The sequence below is a fragment of the Mustela putorius genome, unplaced genomic scaffold, assembly GCF_011764305.1.
Source record: "Mustela putorius furo isolate JIRA1106 unplaced genomic scaffold, ASM1176430v1.1 tig00003845_pilon_pilon_pilon, whole genome shotgun sequence".
Taxonomy (NCBI): domain Eukaryota; kingdom Metazoa; phylum Chordata; class Mammalia; order Carnivora; family Mustelidae; genus Mustela; species Mustela putorius.
Window position 1 is genome coordinate 63,277,400 of NW_025421998.1, and position 23,074 is coordinate 63,300,473.

Below are 23,074 nucleotides of genomic sequence, written 5' to 3' on the forward strand. Positions count from 1 at the left end.
GGGTTCACAGGCTATACTGTAATCTTTCCCATCACTCTTGTGGGCCTTAAGTGCCAACATGGCATTATATCCCCAGATTTTAAATCTCTTCTCTGGATAGTTTGGGTGATAGCTGTTATTTTATCCAAATTCAACTCATTATCACATTTTTGGATATTAATACCAAGAGTTTAAACAAAAAGTAGCTGTGTGAATCAGTTCCTGGTATGATGATAATCTTTTTCTTTTGTTATTCCCTGAAAATGGATTCAGATTTCTGGTAAATGGACTCTCTTGGAGGATTCTTATTTGACTGTGGCACCTGTTTGATTTAAGTAAACTAAAAAGTGAGTTATTTTTAAAACTAGTTTGTAACCCATACTTCTCTCATCAGATGCAATCTTCCTCATATAGTCTTTTTCAGCTACTTAGAAGGAAGAAAAGATAGATGTTGGGTTTAGAGGGACCTCTCATCCTATCAAACTCAAACTTGGACATTTCAAGAAAAGGTCTCATTTTAATATATACCACATTTATTTGCTTGTGTTTTGTTTTACTTTCTTCCTTTTTTTTTTTTTTTTGGTTGAGGCAAACAATTTTTTTTTTCTACCTGTTTTATTTTTGTTTTTATTTGTGTGTTTTGTTTAAAAGGGGAAACTTTAAATGAGAATATTGATGTCAGGACTGAAACCATTGTGGGTCCTTTTCCTGTTTATGTTATTCTGGTCTTTATTAGAAATGTACATAGATATTTACTATCTTTTGGCTAATTTTGTAGCTCAAGGTCATTTTGCAAATAGTTATTAAAAATTACTTTTTAAGTGTGAAAAGTCTCATGAATGTTTACTAGGGTAAATCAATCGTAGCCTTTATTCATAAGAATTACACTTTATTAACTTCCCTAAATGGATTTTTTTTATTGAAATCATAAGAAAGCAGAATTAAATTTTTAAAAGTTAGTGAAAAGTTTGCAGAAGTGAATTTTCTAGCTCCATGGAGCTAAGGTTCTGTAGCAACAGGGGATGCAGTAGAGGAACATGGGCTCTAAGACCTGGGTTTGAATCTGGCTGCATGTTTATGGACAGTCTTTCAAACCTTTCAGAAAGGGCCTCAGTTTCATCATGACTAAAGTGAATCTAGCAACTCTACTGCACAATTTTGTTATGAAGAGCATTAGGTCCCACTGGGAAGGGTGGGGAAGGCTGAGGGGACCTTTATGAAAACGGCCCAACTGTCCGTTGGCTGATGAATGATAAAAATGATGTGTGGTTGTATATATTACACACACACAATTATGTGTGTGTGTGTGTGTGTGTGTGTGTGTATAATATACATATATATAATAAAATATTACTCAGCCAAAAAAGGAATGAAATCTTGCCATTAGCAATGACATGGAGGAGCTAGAGAGTATTATGCTAAGGGAATTGAGTCAGTCAGAGAAAGACAAATACTGTATGATTTCACTCATATGTGGAATTTAAGAAATAAAACAAATGAGCAAAGGGGATAGAGAGAGAGAGAGAGAGAGAGAATCCAAGAAACCAACTCTTAACTATAAAGAAAAAACTGATAGTTATCAGAAGGGAGGTGGGTGGGAGGTATGGGTTACATAGGCGATGGGGATTAAGGAATGTGCTTGTGGTGATGATCACCCAGTGTTGTATGAAATGTTAAATCACTGCATTGTACACCTGAAACTAATATTACACTGTGTGTTAACTAACTAGAACTTAAATAAAAGCTTAAAAAAAGAAGAAAAGAAGAGAGAATACCCCGCAAGGGGCAGCTAGGGAATGCCCTAGAAACAGTTATTTTTTGGGAACTGGATGAAGAACCTGGCATTGGGAAGTATGATTCCAAACAAAATATCAAACAAAAATGTATTCAATAGATTCTAAGATTTTATGTTTTTATTTTTGTTTTTAGAGATGTGGAGGAGGAGGGGGCAAAGGGAGAGAGAATCTTAAGCAGGCTCCATGCTCAGCTCAGAGCCTGATGTGGGGCTTGATCCCATGACCTTGAGATCATGACCTGAGCTGAAATCAAGAGTCTGACGCTTAAGAGAGTAAACCACCCAGGTGCCCCTAGTACATTATTTTTAAGGCCCATTGTTGATTTGATTACCTTTGAAAATAAAAAAAGTAAAATTAGCACATTAAATGAACAGAGATAAGACACATTATGATTTGAAAATCATTAGAGTGTGTGTGTATGTTAGCACCTAAAAAACAAAGTACATTATAGAATTAAGGAAATGTGCTGTTTGCTGGGCATCACAACTGGTATGCTAGGTATTAGGTTTACTTCTTTTTTTAAAAGATTTTATTTATTTATTTGGCACAGAGAGAGAGAGAGAGAGAGATCACAAGCAGGCAGAGAGGCAGGCAGGGAGAGAGGGGGAACCAGGCTCCCTGCTGAGCAGAGATCCTGATGCAGGACTCGATCCCAGGACCCCGAGATCATGAACCGAGCCGAAGGCAGAGGCCCAACCCACTGAGCCACCCAGGTGCCCCTTAGCTTTACGTTTGAGAGAAACCTCTGATAGTTGTGGTAAGCCAACATGCTACTTTTCCAAGATATGCTAGATGGAACTTATTTTAATTAATTCAGGTATTTGTTGAACCCTGCTGTGTGTTAGACCCTGTACTAGGTGGCAGGGGACATAGCAGTAAATAAGACAAAACACAGTTCCTTCCTTCCCAGAGCTTAAAATGATCAAACAAGTTGTTCTGAATGTAATGGATATAATGGATGGGGACATACAGGTGCTTTGAAAGTGTAGGGTGTGGGAATTATGCTACACATGTTGGTAAATAATATTTGTAACTTGTGTGCTTAATAAGTCCCATGAAGAGATGCTGAAGTTATTGGGACTGTGTAAACTAAGATGGAAGGGGGGGGGTTGTTACTGTATATAATGGGTTTTTTTGTTGTTGCCCTGTTTTGTTTTAATAAGAAGTTTGTTGGTTGGGTATTTAGCCAGGGAAAAATTAATAATAATAATAACAGTGCTAAGCTCAATTGAATGCTTACTGTGTGCTAGGTGTTGTGACAAACACTTTTTTTTTTTTTAAAGATTTTATTTATTTATATGACAGACAGAGATCACAAGTAGGCAGAGAGGCAGAGAGAAAGGGGAAGTAGGCTCCCTGCTGAGCAGAGAGCCCGGGTGCGGGTGCGGGGCTTAATCCCAGGACCCTGGGATCATGACCTGAGCCAAAGGCAGAGGCTTTAACCCACTGAGCCATCTAGGCACCCCCATGACAAACACATTTATGTTGCATCTCATTTGAGCTCCACAGTGAATATGTCTTTTTTTATGGAGGAGAAAGCTGAAGTTTCAAGAGATGAGGAGACTCTTTCAGTGTCAAAACTACAGGGAGTGGTAGGACAGGACCAGAGCCCAGATTCAGATTTAATCATTTGTCATGTGGATGATTTCTGTTTCTCCCTCTTGTAGTTGTTTTATGTGTGAAAAGTTTGTGAGTATTGCAGGGGTTGCAAACTGGGCCAGAGAAGTAACAGAGATGCGGGTGGAAGGTAGTAGGAGTGATGTTCACATTGTCAGTGCTATTCTGAACCAAAGGCATTCAAATGTGGATTTATTTAAAAGGACAAATAGAAGAGTCTGTAGGCCTTCATCCCTAGGAAATCAGATTGGTGGGGAAGACTTGTTTATAGATTTTCTTATGTTAACTCAACCTAATAGTCATTTGTATCGTGTGTGTGTGTGTGTGTGTGTGTGTGTGTGTGTGTGTGTGTGTGTGTGTTTAAGGCTATAGTGTAGTAGGCTGGGAAATGCTTGAGCTTTGGAGGTTTCAGGCACACCTGGTTTGATTTGGCACTGCTGTGTGATTTTGAACGAGTTATTTAACTTCTCTGAACCTTGTTTTCTTTGTAAGACAAAAATAATAATTACCTAATGTATTATTGAAAGGTTTAGTAATAATATCCATTGACTTTTTAGGAATGTACCTGGCCCATAGTGGACACATAGTAAGCAGAAGTTATTGTTTTTATTAATATATTTGTTTTCCTTACTGTTAGATTTTTGCAGGCAGCCCTTAAATCGCATGTATCTCTATCACTTAGCACTTAATTGACCTTGTACACCATTTTGCCAATTTGGTCATGTCAGAATTCTTTTTTTTTTGAGATGATTCCGTCATGTCAGAATTCTTAAGTAAGTAACAATAGCCATCAAAAAGCTTGAGGTGGATGAGAATAAACCATTTCCCTGTAACCATTCTCTTTGACTCTAATGGAAGTAAGGCTCATAGTTAAATTTTGCCTTACACAAAGACATTTATTAAATACCTGTTATAAGCATGGAACAATTCTTGCAGCCTGTATTGTAGTAGGCTGGGTAAAGTTCAAATCTATGTCTTGTAGGCACTAGAATACCACCTTTCTGGAAAGATTCATTGAGGCAGGTAGGACAGTAATCCCTCTTTTATCCCTCTTATCCCTCTTTTATGCAAGGAAAAGTATGAGTGTAAAAATATTCTGCCAATTCAGGTATCTTAATACTGATGATTTTGCCAGTGAATCTGTTTCTAACACACATATTGCTGATTATCCAACCTCTGATCTCCCTAATCAGAACTTATTTCTGAAATTCGTAATGGTAATTCAAAAGTCTTTGGTATTGGTTGGAGACCCCAATAGCTTAAGTGCTTGTGTAGTGCTCTCTGACATGTGAGCTTTGCTTCTAATTATAGAAGGGTAGATCTTTTGAGGACAAACTCCAACTCTAGAGCCGTGATTCTCAACCAGGGTGATTTTTTTCCCTAAGGAGATACTTAGCAGTGTCCCAAGACATTTTTGGTTGCCACAACTCGGAGGAGGGTGCTATTGACATCAAATTTATAGAGTCCAGAGTATTGCTAGACTTCTAACAGTGCCCAGGACAGGCCCCTGCAACAAAAAATTATTTGGTTCTAACTGTCATTAGTGACAAGGTTGAGAACGTGCTCTGGAGTGTAGCTTAGACTGACTCAACTGCTTACATCAAATGACCTTTTCTATGATGATATATTTTAAAGTTAAATTATAGGCTTTGTAACATTCATCACATAAACTTCATGGTAAAGACTTGAATGAATTTAGTTCATTGTAATGCAATACCTGTTGAAGGTATGAATTTAGAGCCTAGCTACTTAATACCTATGGTAGACCCAATAAATAGCATATAAAAGCCTTTTAAAAATGGTAGGCCTTGGTCTTGTCCACCTGGATGTAGGGATGGGTTTCCGTTGCCCAAGTAGTGCTCCTATAAATTGCTGTCTTTTTTTTTTTTTTAAGATTTATTTAATTTATTTTAGAGAAAGAGAGAACCCGAGAATGGTGTTGGGGGGTATTGGTAAGAGAGAGAGAAAAAATCCTCATGCAGAATCCCCACTGAGTGCAGAGCCCAATGTCTGGCTCCATCCAAGGACCCTGAAATCGTGACCTGAGCCGAAGTCAAGAGCTGGCCACTTAGCTGATGGAGCCACCCAGGCACCCCTATAAATTGCTACCTTGATGGACATTCTTATGATACTGAGTTGTCAGGCTTTTTATTTTACTTCAGTATAGTAGACATACATTAAATGCCTACTATAGGACTAAGGCTATGGAAGGGGTACACCGAACAGTAAAACAATCTTTGGCCTGGATGAGTTTACAACACAGAAGAAATCAGGTACAACTTATCTTCAGCAAGGCCCCTTCCAATTATAATATCCTAACAACCTATTGTTGTAGAAATACCAATAGTTTACCCTTGTTTCACTTCATATGAAACCAGGAAGTGCCACTGATTGACTTTTGTATTATTTCCATGTGGTCTGAACCATATAGCCCTGTACATGTCTTGCCAAAGTACTATTGGATAGTAGTGGTTTAACTATGTATTTTGTCTTAAAAAAAAAAAAAGATAAAAACCATTGATGTTCAAGAGATATGGACTCTGAAAAACTAGGTATAATTTTAAAAGAAGATACATAGAGAAAATTCAACAATTCACTCTTGTGAAAATGCCACATTTACCTCTCAAACTCTGGAATGAAGGAAATGCTCAATACCATCATCAGCACTGCTGGGGTCTTCAGTTTCTCGTTTTGCCTTTTTGGGTGGATTATCAGCATTCCTTAATTGATTACATGTGATAATGTGTCTTAGCATTAGCAGCCTTTAGCTGAAGGAGTGCTATTAGGATAACCAACCAAGTACCCATCTCCCCATCATTTGCCTTCACTGGAGATGGCACTCAAGGCTGCGTGGGTGGCTCCATAATTACTGACATGTCTGCCTGTAGGAATGTGGTCTAAAATATTCTAAACTTAGGAGCTATTCAGATCAGACCTCTTGAATGTTGTTTTTGGACGGTGATAACTGTGGCATTCTCCAGGGTTTGTAAAATGAGCTCTGACATTGCCAACTATAGATTCCAGCTTTAATAGCGATCTGTTCAATGAGTAGCCATGGTCCAGGGAGCATTCATTCTTTTATTTTACAGCTTGATTCCATTAATTATTATTTTTTAAATTGGGTTTTCACTTGGCTATAATAGGTAATTTTATGGAAAGGGGTAAAAATTTGGTCAGCAGTGGAGTGGAGGTGGGGGGAAGGTAAAAATAGTAATCAGGTTTGAGATCAGTTGTATTTTTAGCATTATATTAGCCAAGCATTGGAGTTAGTTTCCTTTCAGCTGATTAAGTTACATGTATATTTGGTGAATAAACTTTGCAGAAAGAGCAAAATTTGTCCTTGTGTCACTTGCAAATGATTTATTGTCATTCTCATTTAATATTTTTATGTATCAGTGCTATATGTTTTAAAAGTCCCAGCCAAAGTCTATATTCCAGCACTGCCTACCTTTCATATTCTTCTGGCCAGAACATTAAAAAAGAAAAAAAAGGGGGGGTGTCCTATACTATATAGTATAAAGAAATTTCTCAGGAATAATTTGTTTTTCTAAAACCAGTTTTAAATGAATTCTCAAGGCATTTGGCAAATGTAGATTGGTGTTAAGGAAAATTATAATCCTAGACCAGTAAAACCATCATGACTTCTAAAAGTCAATGATCATATCTCGATGTTCCAAAGCATCAGGTGACTTGGCCAATTAGCAGGTCTCTTTTTATGAAGACAAACCATGTGTGACTGAATTTTTTTGTTTTTTAACTAAGGCTACATTTTCTCTATTGTTTTAATAGCTCCCCAAATGATAGCATGGTTAAAAATATATTCTAATCCTGGGTTTGGTTTAGGAATTTCAGCTAAATGCTTGTTATAGGGGAATCCTAGTTTTTACTCCATGAGAAGAGTAATAGAATGTAATCTAGCCTCCTGTTCTATTTATACAAAATAACACAGTAGTAAAAGTAGCTAAGAATTAGATTCTTTCTATGCCTTCCAGTTAAAAACCTGGGTTCTCTTTTATCTAGTTAAAAGTTCAGCACACAGATAATGAAGCACTTCTTACATGCTTATTTGGCATTTGAATCATCACACCCTTTCTCTTTTCATTTTGAACCTTACTTCACTTTTTCTATTAAAAGCACAATTCTTTTGGATACAAATTGGATCTTTTCAGCCAAAGTAGAAGTTTAGACATGGTAAATTTTTTCTTCTTCCTTAGTGCAGGGGCTTTCCCATGTTGGAGTCTGCAGCAAAAACCATCGCAAATAACATCGTTGTGTGGGAAGTATGCCCTTTTTCTTGGCTCCTTCCAAATCTCCCGTAGACTGAAAGTGTGTCTTTCTGACAAAAGGGAAGCCATGTGAACAAAAAATTCATTTCAGCAGTCATTATAGCTGTCTTTAGCCTGGTGTTAGGAGCCGTGGTTAAAGAAGAACTGATGGATTTTTTTTTTTTAAGTAGATGACAGATATATTGAGGTAGATATGTTGTTTCCATGTGACATTATTTGGGTTCCATTCAAATTGGGAGCCTGACAACGCCTGATTGAGTGTGTCTAGGATTTAAGAGGCTGTTTAGTTGTGCTGGAGTTTTAGATGGACTCAGCCAGCATTTATGGGACACCCACTGTTTACTGAGTATTAGAAAATTGTGGGCATTGTGGGAACTTATTAATTGCTCTTTTTACACTGGAAGTTTCTGGGCTAAGTATGAGTTTTGTTTTCCGTCTGTCTTATCGTAGTATACTTAGTAAACATCTTATTTAAATCACCAAATTTGCTAGCATTTTCAATAAGGTATTTAAAAACATCCAACATGGGACGCCTGGGTGGCTCAGTTGGTTAAGCAGCTGCCTTCGGCTCAGGTCATGATCCCAGCATCCTGGGATCAAGTTCCACATCAGGCTCCTTGCTCAGCGGGGAGCCTGCTTCTCCCTCTGCCTGCCATTCTGTCTGCCTGTGCTCGCTCGCTCTCCCTCTCTCTGACAAATAAATAAAATCTTAAAAAAAAAAAAATCCAATATCTAGCTCCCTGATAAGCCTCAGAGAATTTTTAGAGAACAAGTCATAACAGGCAAAGTTGTATGTTTGTATGTGTTTGTGTGTTTTAATAGAGTTGCTAAAGGAATAAAAAAAAGGAATCCAATACATGTAACCTTTCATAATTTTTAGTATATATTTGATATGTGGTCTTGTGACATTTTACTTTGAAACTTTATTATACTTGGCTACAAATGAGTATTCTCTTCTGTTGAGGGACCACACAGAGAGGGCCAGGGAATACTGCAGAATGATCAGCTGTCCTGCATTGCCTTAGGAGGTAGTAGTCACTAGTGTGCCTCAAGTACCAGAGAAGGGTCTTCCTTTTTTCAGTATCTTTGTTAACCTAACAGATAAAGTAGAATTTGCCTGATGTTTCTACAGTGAAATGAGCCCTCAACTATAGAGTATTAAGAAATAGTAACCAGGAGCCAAACAAATTAGAAATGAATAGAAAGGTTGTTAACTCAATTCGTTTAATCTATTTTGTAGATGAAAACTAAGTCTGAGGAAGGTAGAGAAGCCAAAGGTTGTACAGTTAGTAAGTATTAGCATTACCAGTATTCATACATATCTAATTGACTCAAAAGTTACTTGATTATTATGTCATCCAGAATGTTGTTAAGCCCAAGTTACAATATGGTTTGGCCATTAACATATCAAAATTGTTGCTCAAATAAAATTTGCCTTTATTTGTGTAAACTTATCTACCTTACATGAGTTATACTTTATATACTTTTTACTTCTCTTATTATTTTTAACAATGTTTTGAGAAATAATTTATATACATAAAATTCACTCATTTAAAGTGTACCATTTAATATTTTTAGCATATTCACAGTGCCATTAGGAGGCACTTTCCTTTCCCCTCCTGTCCACTATCCACCCCCCAACCCTAAGCAACCACCGATCTACTTACAGTGTTTATAGATTTTCCTGTTCTGGACATCTCATGTAAAGGGAATGATACAACATGCAGTCCTTCGTGGCTGGCTCCTTTAACTCCATGGAATGTTTTTAAGGTTCATCCATGTAGTAGCATGTATAAGTTTCTTTTTATGGCTGAATGGTATTCTATTATGTAGATATGCCACATTTAATTTATCCATTAGTTGATGGACAGACATTTGAGTTGTTTTGCTTTGGGGCTATTATAAATCATGCTGCTATAAACATTTGGAATGAATTTTTGAGTAGGCATATATTTTCACTTCTCTGGTGGTATAAACCTTGGATTGTAATTGCTGCCTCATATGCAACTCAATGTTTACCTTTCTGAGGAACTGCCAACCTGTTTCCAAAGTGACTGAGCCATATCACATTACCACTAGTAATATGTGAGGGTTCCAGTTTCTCCACGTTCTTGCCAACACTTGGTATTGTCCATCTTCTTACCTCTTTCATTTAATTCTCATAGGATTATAATTATAAAATAAATGAGTATTATCCTTACTGTCATTTTATAGATTAAAAACTCTAAATCAGTAAATATTAAACGAAAAACACAAGAAGTGGTATGGATAGTTCAAAACAACATATTCAAAAGTAATTTCAACATTTTTGAATCTGGCACTTACAGCTATGTTGGATGTTAGTGATCATATTTCCCACCCCTACATTTTGGAGGTGATGAAACTAGAGGCCTAGAAAAAGGAAGTAAATTGCACTGTGACATAAAGTTGCTCCCTAGGGAAGGCGGTCCTGGCACAGCTTGCTATATTCAGCCCTAAGGGATGTATAAACTCACCCATATCATATGATTCCGTTTTCTTCACTCATTCATCCATGCTAACCTTTTATTAAAATAAACCTATCTTAATTCATATGGAGGTATTAGAATGTCAGCAAAGTGGAAACCTGCCATTGGGAAGCTTCAGATAGAATTTGTTCCACATATACCTATAAGGAAATCTATGTGCAGGCAGAAAATCAATGCAGGTGATGTTACTTGGTGACATTTCTTGGGTCAGATTGCTTGGGTATAAATTCCAGCTCTGCTGCTGACTAACTGCTCTATATTTCTGTCTCCTTAAGTTTTTAAAAGATTTATTTGTTTATTTTTAGAGAGAGAGAGTGCATGCAGAAGGACGGGCAAAGGAAGAAGGAGAATGAGAGAAGCAGACTCCCCACTGACTGGGAGCCTAATGCGGGGCTTGTTTCAGGACCCTGAGATCATGACCTTAGCCTAAATCAAGAGTCGGATGCTGAGTCACCCAGGAGCTCCTCTGTCTCCTTATTTTTAAAATGGGGGGCAGTACTAGTTCCTGCCTCATAATCGTTTTGACAATAAAATGAGCTAATCTCTTAAGGAGGTTAGCGCAGTGTCTGGCTCCTAGGAAGCCCTCAGTTAATGATGACAGTTATTATTACATAACATCAACTTGCTTAGACCACTGAAAAGATTGTAGTCTGAGATTTGTAGACAATAAATGAGTCATCCCTTTAAAAAATGAGCTTCACTAAAGGAGCAGGTGTAGTAAATAAATAGCTCATTTCTAAAGTCTTCGTAATTTTGAATATATAGAAACTAATACAATTTTTTAAGGAAAGAAAAACCTCCCCATCCTTTCCAAATGATGAAATAATTTTCTTTTACTATGACTTTGGGCAGAAATAAGCTTGGAAGTTCCAACTTGAGTTGACCTCATGGTAACAGTCCAACAATGGGGAAATTTAACTAAAGCACATATGCCTGTTATGGATGTAATGTATTAGTAGTGTTTTTCCTTAGTATCTTTGTTTGATTATCAAGATAAAAACCTACTTATTATTTTAAGGGGACTACTGTATATATTTGTGTACCATTGCAGAAGAAAAAGTACTCAGTGGGGAATCAGGAGACAGCCTTGAGACCTGGTGCCTCTCTGCTGTAGTTCAGGATCACAGGCACTAAGGTCATCTGAGCACTGAGCTTCTGTTTCCTCACCTGGAAAGGGCAGCTGCAGGGATCAAGAATTTCTATCTCAGAGGGTAGTCCTGAAGACCAAGTGGTAATCTGGCTATGACAGCACTAACACAGTGCTTTGCCCACAGTCAGGGCTTAGTAAATGATAGCTAAGCAGCAATGTAATAGGGTTCTGTGTGCCACACATAGGATTTGGAGGCAGCTTTGATGGTGAGTTTATGTGAAGAAATTGGACATGTCTGTGTTCACATAGTATGATTCATGTCTACTCTGCTGTTGCTGCTGCTACTTTCCTGTAACCAATTTTAGAGCCTATCTTGGCAGCTGGAAGTATTTGGGATTAATTTCACACTCATTTTATGAGTTGAGCATTTTCCTGCAAGCAGCTCCCTGGGCCTCTGCCTCATTACTTTGGCATCAACTGATATGGCAGTTGGACACGGATGTCCTTTGGGGTCTCCATTTTATTTGGAAACCTTCAATTCGAAAAAGCAAAACAAAGGCCATCAACACATTTGTGCTTGAAATCGTTAGCATTTATTGTTTCCTAAACCCTTCCCTTTCTGTAGTTCTGTTGAACACCCAGGGAACATACATCTTGCACAGCCAGTGATGAGCACTGAAAAATCACTCTCCTTCAGGTTTAAGCCCTAGCAGCTGGTTGGCCTCATTTTGCAGTTCCAGGTGAATAGCGAGATCCTTTAGGCCTTGGTGGGACAGATCTAAATCTTGGTGGGTCTATATTTTCCAGCCCTTTTTACTATGTTAATTCTTCTAAATTCATTTGGCTCTTATGAAGAACAAAGTAAACTTGGCTGTTATACGTAGAACTAAATTGAGAACATGGAGATCTGTTTAGTATTTCATGCTGGCCAGTAGGTCAGGAAGATTTTCCTTGGGGGTAATTTACATAAGGAATTGTTTATCCCATTTCTTTCCAATTTCTGTGACCGTTGGGGGATGGCAGACTTTCTACAATGGCACAGAAATATAACTAGCAAGACCGAAACTTAGAGAAACGATGCTTCTCTCAGATTAATGTATTTTGGGCCTTGCTCAGGAAAGATCCTGTGGCTTGGGCTGCTGTCTCACTGAGAAGTCATTCTTCCACCACAGCTGTGTTTAGCAAGTTGGGTGGGTCTATGAACTGACATGCTGTTACACTTAGTAAGAATTTTCCCTTGATAGTGAGGAACGTGCATAACAGCCTTACTTTAAGTCCCAGCAAATGCCCAAATGTTTACTATGATCGATAGCTGCTTTGAATGCAGCCTGCATCAGGGAACACCCACACTCATAGTACTCCACCACCACCCAGGACCTGCGCTGCTCAGTGCACGCTCTTCACTTGACATTCCATTTCCTCTGTGACAGTTGCCCAGATTACCTTTTTTTTTTTTTCTTCCTTTTTTTGATCTCATCAAATGCTGTTCCCGAACTGGGATATTTGCTCCTTCCTGAACAAGCACTCTCTACTTTTCTGTTTTAATGCATTTGTTCAAGTTGTTTCCTACACTTTTAAAGCACCCTTACCCATCTTAAGGATGAATTTCTGATACCTCTCTCAGTGGCATGCTGTTTCTCTGGGAAGGAGAGGTGTTGGGAGGAAGCACAGTTTTGTAACATTTGTTGATTTTCATGTGTAAATACTTCTGCCATGGCTGATTTCAGTCTACCAATGTGAGGTCACTGAATGCAAAGCTGGAAAGAAATGGGCAATAGCCCACCATTGCAGAGTGTTTTCAACATACAGATACAATAAACATAAATAACCTCAAGGGTCTCGACAATAGTAAACTAATTAGGAAGCAATGAGTTTTGAGTATTTATTACCCTTGTTTTGGTGTAATTTATTTAATTTCAAGTTTATGTGACTTAATTTTTAGTAATGGCCAAGTTTAATAGCTGACATACAAAACTGAAAATCAAACGACCTGTCCTTTCTCTGGAGCCTATAGGAGCTGGACAAGTTGGTTCCAGCACACCACTGTTTCTTCCTCTACGTTTTCTTTCCTAAAGTTCTCCAGAGTCAGTAAGGCCTTTCTCTGAACCTAGAAGGTGCTTCAGGTTGCATGCAGGCTTTGAAGTGAGAGACTCCAAGTGTGAATCCTGGTCTCTCACTTGCAAGGTGATGGTCAGGCTGGCTATTTGACTTGCAGTTCCCTGTGCAAAATGAAAAAGCAGGGCCCTTGTTCAAAGGCCAGAAGAATATGCTTTTAGAAATAACTACTAAAATACAAAGCTTTTCCTTTCCATTTGCTGATTTGTTTTTATTTTCTATTTAATGCCATTCCAAGTAACAAAAAATTTAAATTTAAAGTTGTTAGCATGAATTTTAACATTAGTCTTGTGCAATTGTGCAATGCCAATTTTAAGTGCAAATATAAGAACATTTAATGCTGTGAGTTAATGAGCATTATCTCCTCTTCTCATGTACATGTCTCTTACTCTTTCATCAACCTCACTTATAAAACACAAGTTCAAAAATAAAATTATTAAGAATTTCTAGACAGAGGGGCACTTGGGTGGCTCAGTTGGTTGTGTCTGACTCTTGATTTTGGTTAAGGTTTGATCTCAGGGTCATGAGATCATGCCCACATTGGGCTCCTCACAAGGCGTCAAGACTGCTTAGATTCTCTCTGTCTCTCTTCCCCTCCTCCTGCTCCCTCTCTCTCTTAAAAAAAAAAAAAAAGAAAGAAAGAAAAATTTCAAGACAGAGAGAGCAGGGCATTAAACCAATTATGGAGCCCTTCCAAACACAGGCACAGTTTGCATCCATGTGTGTAGTACTGGCACAGCAGAATGTTTGGCATGTAGTCTATGCTCACTTAATTACAAGGATTATTATTAACCTAATGATTATAATATTAATGGCATTCTCCTTTATCATTCGTAGGGTCTTCCCTACAGTATCAACTTTTGCCTCTGACGTATTTTCCTTTCTCCATTATAAACTCTCTGAAGGTAGAGATTAGATTTGTCACCATTGATTTCCCTAGAGTGCTTCCTGCAAATTCTTGCATATACCTGGCACTTAGGAGGTGTTTATGACCTTGATCTTTGTGTGATTTGGGCTTATTGACAAGGCATCTGTGTTGTTATATGATGGTCCTCACAATGAGGCTTAATTGGTAACACTCACAGGAAGAAAAGAAAATAAATACAGAATTTAACAGGAGTCAGTTGTAGTCATGGTGAGGGTGGGGGAAAGAAGCAGATGATTCCAGGTGTTTTGATTTAAGGAAAGTGGCCTCTGTCTTTTAGAGGGGACTTCTTGAAGTAATAGGGAAGGGATGAGTTCCAAGCCTCATTTGAGTAAAAGAGGCCCCAGGGATATTAACTCTGGCCCATAGTAATCTGTCCCTTTGCTAACTTCTTTTATACTTATTTTCTGTTCTGCACAATTAGGACATTATTACAGTAATGTTTCTTTCCACTAATTAGTTGTATATGTATGTTTCCTGTCCAACAAATTATGGGATCCTTATGGATTATAAGATATGTACTTTTTTGAATACCTATGGAAAGGAAGTCGCACAGTATTAGGTACATAGTAAGCAGTGCATTTTATTGTAATGCTGACTTTGGTCCAAACTCCCAGGGCTCCCTGGAGATCTGAATGTGAATTGGGTTGTCTTTTCTATCTCCTGCAACCCCTCAACCAAATGATGAAGATTCCTGGTCTACCCAGAATTGTCAGGCAAGAACCTTCAATTGCTTTGTCTTTCCTAAACTGTATCTCTTTTCCATCATCTCCCAGATACTCTGAGGACTGTCCCCCTACAGCCCTGTTGTTACATGGAATTTGGGAGACCACACAGCTGTAAACCCTGACTTGTTTGAATGATGATTTTTTAACAAGCCCTTTGGGCCAGGGTCAATAAGCCATGAAATATCACCAAATGGTTCATGTACACTAGAGTTCTGAAAGTCATCTAAGTTCTAGTTCTTCAAGCTGGCAGGGACGGATAGAAAGGAGCTCACATTGCCCTGGCTTTTACTATTCCTGTTCTGGGGGCTGTCAGACGCCTTGTGCCTCTGAGCCAGTCAGTTCATTACTTTTAATGAGCACAAAATTCACCAAGACATTAAAATAAAACACCAATGGGCAGTCTTGGATGTTCCATCCAATTGTTGCTTTAGTTCTTTTTTCCACAGGATTATTCAGGAGAATGAAAAAAAAAAAAAAGAGCCAATTCTGCTCCTGCCAATTTTATCCTAAGTAGATTTGGCATTGTAAAGCTAACACACCCTGAACATTTTTTTTTCTTTTCGTTCAGATCCCTGTGGGCTAGTGCCTGACATTTGTGTTAAAAATGACATTACTCAATTGGTCAAATGTTTGAACATGATCTACCTTTTAGTTATAATAAAGAAATACTGCATATCCCAGCACCATGTAACAAGTAAAGAATAATAATCAGAGGCAGTATTTTCTTAAAAGGGTACAATGACGTCATTATTTTAAATTACATGGCAAATGAGGCTATTTTGATATTTTTTAATTGCTCAATCTCTGTGGCTAGTAATAAAGACTAAAGTAACTGTATTAGGGTTACTTATATTATCACATATTGTAGAAGGTCTGTTGATGGTGAAGCAGACACCGAACAATGTCCCCATTAAGCCGATTTCATGGATATTTTCATCTCCTGGCCATATGGGTTTGGAATTACCTTAGGGATTTTTTTTTTTTAAAGAAGGAAGTGAACAGATGAATGATAACTATTTTATTACTCAACATAGCTTGTGTTTGTGGAAGACAAAGTTCATCAATTTGTTTTAAAGAAAAACAAGAGTGTGCCAAATGTAATTTGTTGAGGGCTCAAGAATTGTGAAATTATCCCTAACTGAAGTTTGTCATTTCTGCAGGTAATCGCTCTAGCAGATGCGGTAGAGGAAAACCAAGACAATCTGTTCCAGTCATTCACCAAGCTGAGAAGTGCCACCCATCTGGTGATTCTGCTGATTGGGCTGTGGCAGAAGCTCAGTCCTGACCAGGTTGCTATTCTGGAAGCAGCATTTCTGCCACTGCAGCAGGACACTCAAGAATTGGTAAGGACTCACAAGCCTGTAGTGGTAACAGCCGTCATTATTGAAAAGGGTGTGATTTTAGTAAGATCTCACGTGGCTATCATATTTTCTAAGGTATCAGATGGAGGCTTTTTTTTTTTTTTTAAACCCAGGTCCTGTTTTTCTTTTCTTTAAACCATAATAAAAATGTCAAATAAAGACCTTTTTTTTTCTAGAGTTATTTTTAAAATAGGTATATACTCCATTTTTATGTGGTATTCAGTCTATTTTTTATGTGCTCTTCAATCACTTAAAGCCACGGAAACAGTCATTTGACTGCCTGAGCAATGGCAGTAAACCTTCAGATTAGCTAATCCTTTCCTTTTCCACCAGAGAAAACAGTTCAGCCATTTTAATTTGCACAATGTTCTTAAATTTAAGTGTCACTTCTAGGGTTAGGGAGAGCTGAGATAGCCTTGCTAAATGACAAGAATATTTTGCTACATTTATATAGTTCTTTATGTATAGTGTATAAACTCCTTTACTCTTGATTCTTTGAGTAGACAGTTTAGAACCAAACAGGGGAAAATGAGGGTTCATATTTGGAATTTTTGGTTAAAGATTATATGAATAAAAATATTTTAGAGCCCTTGAATTTTAGAGGATTATATGACTACCAGGTGTCATTTTGGGGGAACTTCTTGCATGCTTTTAAATACAAAGAAATAATACACTTCTTAGAAATTAGAAACTGCTGGACTTAATTTTCTGTATTGGAGGAAACCATTTCAAGAAAAAAGTCATTTAAAATTAATTTTTAAACACAGCTATGAGAACACAGGACTAAAAATAATAGTACTAAAACTAGCATTTTTGAGTGCTTACTAGGTAGGCATCAGGTGGTATCTTAAGGGTTTCACAAGAATTATCTCATTTAATCTTAAACATGTCCCAATAAGGTAGTTAAGGTACTGTTTTCATCCTCATTTTATATATGAAAAAATTTAGGCTTTGAGAGTTAAGTACCTTTTGGAAACTAGTGGGTGGTAGAGCCAGGATTTGAGCCCAGGTCTCGTGGCTTTCAAAGCGTATGTTTTTAACTAATACACTATATTTTAGCAAACAAAGTCATGAACAAGATTTTGAAAATCACAGTCTTTGTCAGTTGAATGTAATTTTCTATAATTGGGTCAAAATATTGTCAGATGAAAAAAATGAAACTATATTTTATATCCTAAACAAAATACTAAGAAAAAATTGGAAAAGAATTTAGAGTACACCTTTTTCATAGATTAAAAAAATAAAATTACTGCTAAAATTGATTGTAGTAATAGAAAACAGTACAATTAGGAGTGTATTAGTAAGAATGATAACTATGAACTCAGATTAAGTAGTCAGAAATATGTGGATGGCCTCAGTTCCTGGTTCCACCACTTGATGATAAAGTCCTTCTGAGCAGGTTTTCTAGCTGTTCTAAATTTCTACTTCTGTAGCTCTAAGCTGGAAGCAATAATAGGACTTATGCAATAAGTTGAGTAAGAATTAAATGAGATAATGGAATAGAGTGGAATTATATATATTTTTTAAATAAACATATAATATATTTTTATCCCCAGGGGTACAGGTCTGTGACTCGCCAGGTTTACACACTTCACAGCACTCACCCTTCCCAATGTCCATAACCCCACCCCGCTTCTCCCAACCCCCCTCCCCCAGCAACCCTCAGTTTGTTTTGTGAGATCAAGAGTCACTTATGGCTTTTCTCCCTCCCAATCCCATCTTGTTTTATTTATTCTTCTACCCCCTTAACCCCCCATGTTGCAACTCCATAGAGTGTAATTATATCTTACTCATTTTTATATTCTCAGCATCTGACACAATGCCTGACCATAGCACAGTCAATATTTGTTGGGTAAATGACTGGAGAGAAAGGTGAAAGCTAACAAGAGTTGACTTGTCAGAATACATGTAGTAGATATAATCTGGAGCATGAGGAAGCAGGGCAGGTCCAGCTATATAATTTACAGAGCCCAGTGCAAAATGAAAATATAGATCCTTGTTCAAAAAAGTAGGAAAAAGTGCTAAAGTGTTGTTAAAACAGATACCAAAACAAGCCTTTTACTTTCTTCCATCTCTCTTTCATCATGGTGCTTTATATGCCATTTTATGTTGTTCTAAATGAAGGAAAATTAAAAATTCAAGTTGTTAGCGTGAATTTTACCCTTATTCTTTATAGTGTACAATGCCAGTCTTAATACAAATATTAATCACCCAAATTATGTAATTTGTATTTTGTAGATCATACATGCATATGTATTTTGGTCTTAAAGAACTGTGAATCATTGCATAAAATTAACTGTTTTTATTTCACTTCTTGATATGTACACATCTACTAACACTGTCCACCTTCAGCTTACTGATGAGTAAGGAAGGAGAGAAAGGAAAAGGAACTCTGTGTTACTCTATTTCCCCTTCCTTCTGTTACCATTTTCAGTGTAATAGTTGGATAATACGGGGAAGTAACATGATATAATGGACTGCCTTAGTCATTCCTGGTTTTATTAATCTATTGCTGCCTTTCTTCATTCAAAACAAGTTTTGGGGCAAATGAAAAGCCTTGAAGGGTTGTCAGTGCCCCACTTAATCAGTCTAGATGTAACATAGCTTCCTTGTACTTGCTTTAAGTCTCCCTGACTCCCAGTCATTCAGGGGCCATGGAATTCTAAGCTTATGGGACAGAAAGGGAGAAGGCCACGCATATTGCGCATGTCTTCCCCTCTCAGAAACACTTCTCTCTCCCATTGGACTTCACTTATAGAACACAAGTTCAAAGATAACATTATTAAGAATTTCAAGATGGCAATGGCAAAGCATTAAATCAAGTGAGGGATCCTTCTAAACGTGGGGCCCTGTGTGATCACACAGCTCACGTGCTCCTGAAGTGTAGTTAGACCCAGAGGAAGAATTTCCTTAAAATAGAGGTTCTCAAATGTAGGGATTGAGTTCACAGAGAGATTGTGGTATTTCTGAATTTAGGGAACTTTGGAAACAGCCTCGTTCTGCTGGGAGTATGTAGTATGTTCATCCCTGTAGGCAGGTGAATGGACGAGGCATCTTCTCAAAGCTCCTTTCTGTCCTGCCACTATGTTCTGTGCTGTCATACCTCCCAAAACAAGGAGGGAAAAATTCTTTCAACTTTCTTCTAAATTTGGTGAGATTAGAAGGTGTGTATACTCATAATGTCTATCGAAGTCATTAATGAGACAGGACACTTGATAAAAACATAACTTGGAGAAGAATGAATGAAGAAAGACATTTTAATACTGCTTGTTATGCTCTTCATCTTTAATTAGGTTGTGGTATTCACTTTGGACTTATACTGTTGAGACAGCTTATATATCTTGAGAAAAAGGGATTCCTTTTTCATTCTTCAAGACATACGCATGCAGTATGTGGTTTTGACATGCTAGTTCACAATCCCCCATGTTATGCCTTTAGACCTCACAAATAAATGTTATGTGATGGGTATCCCACTGAGATGTGAAAATGAAATATGCAAACCTGAAATAACTTGGAGGGAGGGTAAGGCGGGAAAGAAAGGAGTCTCTGACCAGAATGTTGAAAATATGTCCCATATTGAAGTTATTATGATACCACAGAAATCTGAATGTAATTTAGACGGTTTGGTTGAAAGTGGATGGCAGAGTACATGTGTGAGGGGGAGAACTTCAGACATGTGGATAGCATTTTCAGAAGAGACTCTCAGTTCAAGGTCAGATGTCCCCATAAGTATTGAGAGGTAGAAGAAAGTACTCAGAAGATATTTTATTTACATTTCACATAGCATTGCATAATGGTTTGTTGTATTGTAATTGAGGTGGTGTGTGTCACAAAGGCAGGCAAAATGCCTGAATTCACTCTGGAATATTTTCTTACAGGCATCAGGTTCACAAAGCAAAAATTTTTAGAATTAATTATTACTAATGAAAAGTAATGTTCTTCATACTATATCATCAGTAGTTTTTTTTTAAATACCATCTCATTTGGAACAGGACATTGTTTTCTTTAGTCTGTTTCTTTAGTGATGCTTTTTTTATTTTTGCCACTTCTCATAATTATTTGGAGGCAAATAAATGCTGGTGTTTGTGGACTTTTCCAAAGTGCTGAAAGTTACATATGCCAAATGTGTTTTTGTAGGGATACTTCCTTTCACTTTAAGGGATACTTCACTTCACTTTAACCATTAAGTGTTTTCTTTGGCATCTCCAAAAAGAGCTCTTAAACTTGGTTCCATCAGTGGACTTGATAATAAATATGATAATGTCCATATCATCTTCCTGTCATAATAGAGAAGTTTTGCCCCAAATACTGTGTTCTCTCAGAGTACCTGATGGGGCAATTCTAAAATGAATTGTTTTCTTACTTCTCAGGTTAGGGGCTGAGGAGATTTCAGAGTATTTGCAATGTACAATTTAAACATGTATCTACTGACCCTTTGTCTGTTTGAAGCTCTATGGAAAATTCTATCTCTACTTAAGACCATGAGGGCTGAGTTACTGGTTTGAGTCTGAGAGAATGTTTAATTGTGATAGTACATTTAAAAATGTTGTATAAAAGCCCAAACTGCAAAACTTTATATACCTCAGGATTGACTTGGAATCTTATCCAGTCATTTATGCATTCAATGAATATTTATTAAGCATCTACTATGTTTCAGGTAGTGTTCTAGGATCTCAGCATATTTCAATAAACAAAATGGAGTTAGATCCCATTTACTTCAATGTTGTAAGCAAACAGATTCTAGTCATATTTAGCTGTAAACATATTGGCTGTCTGATGTGGTAGCCACTTGACATATGTGGCTATTTAAATTGAAATTTACATGAATTAAAGTGAAATAAAATTTCAGTTCCTCGATTTCTCTAGCTGTATTTCAACTGCTCAATAGCCGCATGTGGCTACCATTAGTGGCTATCACATTGGAAAGTGCAGATATAGAACCTTTCCTTCACCACAATAATTTCTTTTACATAGTACTCTCCATCATTAAAAGAGAAAAGGTTTTGTCAATTGGGTTAACAACTTAAGCACATTTTAACAAATTAATCAGAGAAGGGTAGGATGCTGATGTTAAGTTATGCCATGGTGTTTGCTTTAGCAGCCCTTATTTCTGGTATTCTGGTGTCATCTGCCTGGTCACATGCAATAACCAGGCTTTCTCTAGGGAGATGAATGCATCTACATAAAAGGGAGGCAATAAGCTGGCGCAAGTGCTGCTACTCACCCTTCACATGACCTTGGTAGACATTATAATCATCCCAAATTCTTTCCTCTTGAGCCAGCATATGACCTCAGAATCCTTTTGAGTAGAGCATTCTAGGTAGTCACTATCTCTTGTGGTTGGTATGTGGGTGTATTCTCTTTGCCCTTCCTGATCTCTGTAAAGATCTGCTTTTCATTTTCTTACCAAACAGCTTAGATAACTAAGATTCTTTCACATAAAGTCCAGAAGATGGCAAGAGAGCAAAGAGGAACAATATTGTTATTTCCAAATGGACTTTCTGCGACTTCTCCACAAAATGTTCATGTTCCACCTGACTCCAGAGGAATCTTTAAGGAAAAGAGCAACCGTGTGCTGGTTTGGAGACCTGAGTATACACAGTCCTAGAGTTAGAAGGAGTACTGGCACATTGCATAGCATTTTGCCTTACTTTTTCTTTTCCTTAAAAGTGCATTTAATATCTTTAGTAGATGTTATCTACTGTTTGAAAAGGAAAAGCTTTATTGTGTTCTTAAGACCTTAACAGTTATCTTCCTTAGTATTGAACTTTCAAACCCCAAAAAAGTTAAGGTGGAAACTTTCATCAGTGGGGGAAGGAGATTTGGGCCTTCAGCCTTAGTTTTTGATTGATTATGCCTTTGACAGACTGATATGGAAAGAGAAACTTATTTTTAACGTGTTCAACATGGTTCATGTGAGAAAACAGATGTTTATAATAGGAAATCCTATTGTGTAGAGAGACTTATCAAGGCTCACTTACAAGATTTGAAGTCTTCTACGTCACAGGGCAGGTTTGATGTAAGGGGCATTGTGCCTCCTGTCTGGATTGAGTAATGACGAGATAGCTAATCATTGCTATTATTAATGACCTCTTCTTAAAAGGCAAACAAAAGGAGGAAGTCTGGTGTCAGTATCAAGTCTGCCTTTATGACTGTTGAAGTATCATCACAATTACAAGCTGTATATGGGAACATAGTAGAGAAAGTAAATATTTTGGTAATCTCCTTGATTTTAGCCAACTAGATAAACATGAAAGAATTAGTTTCATGTTCATAATGGCCACATACTCTGTGTTGTTGCTAGTTACATGCAACTGGTGTTCTATAATGTTATGGTTTTCTACTTCGCCAGTGTTGAGTATAGCATATCTCAGAACCTTTCTGATGACTTGCTTGATGTTTTAAAAATTAGAATACATCAAAATAGCAGCTAAGTAGAAAAAAATATACAAGGGGTGATGTGTAATTTTTTAAACTTCCCTTAAGTATAGCATATATGAAACAGTAATGGCTACATTTAATATTATTTATCCATTCAAGAATAGAGATACTAAATAAATAAATAAAGAATTGATTAATTGAAGCTTCACTCTCACTGTATGCCACTCCCAAACCTTTGTGAAGCTGGGTGTGGTTTAAATATAAATAAATAAGTGAAATTCAGTCAACC

The 23,074-nt window shown here is 37.3% G+C and overlaps 1 protein-coding gene across 2 annotated transcripts in view; it reads left to right on the plus strand.

Moving 5' to 3' along the window:
* Window positions 1–23,074, plus strand: part of BBS9 (Bardet-Biedl syndrome 9) — a 447,161-nt gene that overhangs the window by 333,532 nt on the left and 90,555 nt on the right. For both annotated transcript variants that reach the window (XM_004762629.3, XM_004762628.3), the window contains one exon: window positions 16,204–16,386. In XM_004762629.3, coding sequence (XP_004762686.1) covers window positions 16,204–16,386 — 183 coding nt within the window. The remainder of the gene's footprint in view (window positions 1–16,203; window positions 16,387–23,074) is intronic.